This window comes from Echinops telfairi, unplaced genomic scaffold (genome assembly GCF_000313985.2).
Source record: "Echinops telfairi isolate 266 unplaced genomic scaffold, ASM31398v2 ScPeMD7_2010;HRSCAF=2546, whole genome shotgun sequence".
In the NCBI taxonomy this organism is placed as follows: Eukaryota; Metazoa; Chordata; class Mammalia; order Afrosoricida; family Tenrecidae; genus Echinops; species Echinops telfairi.
This window is the reverse complement of record NW_022105908.1, coordinates 7,751,648-7,755,989: the sequence shown is the minus strand read 5'-3', so window position 1 is coordinate 7,755,989 and position 4,342 is coordinate 7,751,648. Positions and strand designations below refer to the sequence as shown.

The window sequence follows — 4,342 nt, the reverse complement described above, 5'->3', positions numbered from 1 at the left end:
AAAAAACCCCAAAACATTGGTAAAGCGGGACAAAAGTGGGCCACCATTGATAAAACTCATATCCTGGCGAAAGAGCCACATGGCAGCTGAAAACCATATACCCTAGCTTGTCGTGCATTCTTTAAAAAAATCGGGACTTTAAAAACGCCGAAGGGACACGGGAAAAATTGTTAGAAATCCGGACTGTCCTGCCAAAAGCGGGACGTCTGGTCACCTTAACCTTGAGACTTGGCCCCTGAGCTGAAAATGAGGGGAACATGCCTCCTCTCTGAGGAGCACTCCTCTGCCCTCCCCCCCAACAAATCCCAGGGCCTGACCTATAGCCGTTGTTCAACAAATATCAACGGCTCTCTTCTTTGCCCTGGAAGCAGGGAGGGGCTAGGCTCCACGTGGGGCCAGGATGGGCTAGTGGTGAGTCAAGGAAAGGAAGCCCAGAAGTTCCGAGAAGACTGTTCTTGTTAGCAAGGCCATCCCCTTGGCTTTCGATGCCTCAGACACCGAAGGGTAGAGGCACCTGTGAATTTTCACCGTGGGGCCAATGAGGGGCCGGGGCCTGGCTGCCCCACACCCCTACTCTTTCCTGGTCCCGCCCTGGAGGGCAGGCCACAAGCTTCCTGAATGCCTGACTGGCCTCTCCCTATCTTACTGCCTGTGGGCTGCCCTGCTCTGGAAAATGTTTATCAAACACCTCTCAGCAGGTAAGCACCACTGCCTTCTTCTGAGGGCCCACACTCACCTGTTGAGGCTCCCAGACCCCTGTCAAGTTGGCAGGACTCCTGTGCCAGCGTCTCTGACGACAGAAGAGAGTTCCTGCTCCCTTTCCAAGTGGCCTGGACCTTTCCAGTAAGATCCCGCCCTCTGCTTCCCTGGGTAAACCTTGCCAGAAACCTCACACCACTCCTGGGCGTTGGGGCACTTCTGCTGGGCCTGCCACTCAGTAGGGGTTCTCTTTCTGTCCTCCTGAAACCCCACCACTGGGGTCTGTCCTCTGCCCACATTTGTGAAGCCTGACCCTGACCATCAGGCTGGGTCCTGGGGGCTGCAGGCTCCTGGCCCGCAGAGGGTGGGTGGTTGGGTTCTTCCTTTCAAAGGTGCCAGATGGCCCCAGGCCCCTCCTGCTTCAAGGCGGGCTACCTGGAAGATGAAGTGCTCATCAAACTGTGGGTCGGTGGTTCTGCATTTGGTCTTAGACTGCAGGAATTGCCGTTCGTCAGGCAGCAGATGGAGCTTCACCAGGAGGCTGCAGGTATCGGAGGGGGCTTGCAGCTTCTGGGCCTTGATCAGGCCCACCAGCAAGCGCTCCGCCTTCTGCTGGTACTCCACTGAGAACCACAGCCGCCCCAGGCAGCCCTCAGGGAACTCAATCTCACAATCGTCCTCAGGGCACTTATACAGTTCTGGGTTGATGGTGCCCACCACACAGGCAACCCCTGCAAGAGAAAAACTGGGAGGTCCAGCAGACCAGGGGAGGGCAGGGGTGGGGACAGGGGCAATTTCCAAGCATGCCCGCTTCTTGGCCATCCCTCTCTTGAACAAGCCTTCTCAGAGCAGCATTCCTCACCCCCATCCTCTTCTCCAGACTAAACTCCATCCACCTTCTCTGGCACGCTTTTTTCTCAGTGCGAAGACAACATATACATGCTCGCTTGTCCATCCCTGAGATCCCACACAGAGGGCGCATTGTTCATTCCACACTAGCTACACCCTGCTCCCCCCAGGAGGAGTGACCATCTCCAGAGGTCAGGGCCTTCTTAGTACCAGGCCTGGCCCCTTTCCATGGTGTCCTGAAAATATTTCAGTGGTTAAATGGTGCCTCTTGACATTCTTCCCCTTGACATTCAAAAGGCAAGCTTAGTATTGGGTGGTTTGGGGGAGGTCTCTGAGGTTTGGGGAGCAAAGAGATGAGCAGAAAGTTTCCAGATCCTATCATTTCGGCTCTTCTTCCCCCACCAACGCACTATCCACACAAGGCTTCAAACAGGGTCTCCAAGGTCAGTCACGGCCAGTGAAGAGAAACGGGCAGACCCAAAGCTGTAAAATGTGGCATATTGGAATGATAACCAGAATGGGAACAGTGATAGGTCGATGCCCTGCTACAAACATCATCTCCGTCTTAGGAAACAAGGGTAGCATGCACATTGCATTGCAATCACATCTCGTAATCGGCAGAGTCAGAAACAATGGTGCCCCGCTCAAAGATAGAGGTCAACATGCTGCTTCAAAAGTGGGTTGCTTGTCACAGTCCTAGCAAGGATCCAGTCTCCTGCATCAGGATACGGACCTGGTTCACTACACTTTGTCTGAGTTTCCCATTCGAGGATGTTGACCAGCAGTTTCCCCCATTTCACTTATTGTTCCATTACACCAGTTTATAAATTCAAGTCTCTTTGGACTTCACTGCATCAGTCATGATTAGGCTAGTTCACAGCCTTGCATCCATGGAAAAAGACCCAGCAGAGGTTCTGCCCCAAGACACAGCTGGGTTACTTCTGTGAGCACCTTGGACAGGTGCTGTTTAATCTTCCTGAGCCCCATTTATGAATATGTGGAAAGGGGCAATGGGCCTTCCCAAGTCACGGTGAGACCCAGCTCCAAAGCGGCACCTGTGGTCATATCTGGCCTGGGCAGGGGGACATGAGGCACTGAGTACACTGAAGTCCTCGGGCTGGTTTGGGCCCCTAGGTGCAGCCAGGCTCTATTCTGGAGCCAGGTCTGGTGAAAGCGCTGAGGTCCACCCTGGCCCCCAAGCCCCCTGAGCTCTGGACAATCGTTGGCAGGAGTACTCACCGAGGTTGCTGCAGGAAGAGTGGGCCAGGAGCTCTGAGGCTGGGCTGGGGGCTCTTGGGGCCTTGACCCATTCTCCATTGCTCAGAGGCACCCAGTCTTGGCCGTGGAGGGAAGGTGGCACTACAAATGGCACACCTGGTGGCCTGTGCAGAGGTAAGGCAATTGCATGTAGATCACCAGCAAATGGTGCCCCCAATCCAGAGGCAGGTGAGGGCTAGGGGCTGGAGAAGGAAAAGCCAGCAGGGGCCAGAAACAGGCTCACACCAGCCTCCCTCAAGCTCCTGTCTCTCACACAGCCAGAATCTCTGGAGTCAGTCTGTCTGAGTTCAAATCCCTGGTTGGCCATTGACTGGTTTGTACTATCTGGGCCTCAGTTTCCTCGACTGGAAAGCGGGCCTTGCTTTGGTGGCGGTGAGGATCCCGGGGGTAGGGGGGGGGGCGCGGGTTCTTTGTGATAACCACAAGCATGGTGCTGGGGCACAGAAGGCCTGCAGGGTGCCTCCCACCCAGTCCTGAGGAAAACCCGATAGAGAGGCCCTTGAAAGCTGCTTGACCCCATTTCCTGCCTCACCTGCTCTGAGGGCTCCTGTCCCCATCTCCGCTGGAGACAGCTGTGCTGGCAGTGTCTGTGGTGCCGGGCAGCTCCTCATAGGCCAAGGTGGCACAAAGCTTCTTCCAGAAACAGCAGGTCACCCCAATCATCAGGAGCAGCAGCAGCCCCCCAATGATTCCCCCGATCACCAGGGCCACCTGTTCTGGGGACAAAGAACCACCAGAAGGGTGACATCTGGCAATAACCACTCCCTCCCAAGATTGGCCTCCAGGAGCTGGATTTGGGCAACAACCCCAGCCCAGGGTCGGACCTCGGAGCCTCCTACAGGCGGTGCCCTATCTGTCCGTGTACTGCGGGCTGGGCCTCTCTCCGAACTTGGAGGGGCAAAACCGCTTCCCTTGGGGGATTAGTGCTCTGGGCTTTGTCCTAGAAATTGGGAGCCCCAGACTTGGATTTCTGGCTGAAAGGAAGCATTTCCTTGTGCTTGTGCTTGGAAAACTAAACCTTCCCTCACCAGAATCTCCGTGCTTGCTGGCTCCGGCTTAAGCTCCAGGGTAATGGAGGCCCGGGTGTGGCCACCATGCGGGCAGCACAATAAGCCCAGGAGAGAATGAAGCCCCGAATTTGTTTTCAGATCCCTGTTTTCTGGGGTCCTGGGACCCCAGGAAAGCCCTCCCTGGCTCACGCTTGAATTCTGTTAACTTTCTCCAGCGCCCCTCCCCAATCCTCTTAAGGTGGACCCATGCCTGGGAGAGGCGGTGTGGACTGCGAGAAGGAGACAGTGGGACCTGCTATCTGCATTCATACCCCCACATTATGGGTATCTGGGGCGCTCCCAGGGTGCTTGCTCAAACGCCCTGCCCTGCCCTGCCTTCCCTGCCCCACCCCAGGCCAAGAAGGACCCTCCTTCAGGTTCAAGGGGATCTCCCTGCATTGCAGCCTGCCAGATCCTAGTGGGGGGCGAGTGGTGCACAGGCCGGACCCCCATGCTGCCTGCACGAA

General features: G+C 56.0%; 2 protein-coding genes across 2 annotated transcripts in view; one reads left to right on the top strand and one right to left on the bottom strand.

The window, feature by feature from the left end:
- Positions 1-4,342, top strand: part of GPRIN2 (G protein regulated inducer of neurite outgrowth 2) — a 55,323-nt gene that overhangs the window by 25,120 nt on the left and 25,861 nt on the right. The gene's annotated exons all lie outside the window — the stretch shown is intronic.
- The window catches only part of LOC101659538 (synaptotagmin-15), an 11,737-nt gene that overhangs the window by 6,289 nt on the left and 1,106 nt on the right, over positions 1-4,342 (bottom strand). Inside the window, exons 2-4 of the mRNA XM_013006310.2 lie at positions 3,359-3,542; positions 2,788-2,930; positions 1,135-1,430 (exon numbers count right to left, since the gene is read on the bottom strand). Coding sequence (XP_012861764.1) covers positions 1,135-1,430; positions 2,788-2,930; positions 3,359-3,542 — 623 coding nt within the window. The remainder of the gene's footprint in view (positions 1-1,134; positions 1,431-2,787; positions 2,931-3,358; positions 3,543-4,342) is intronic.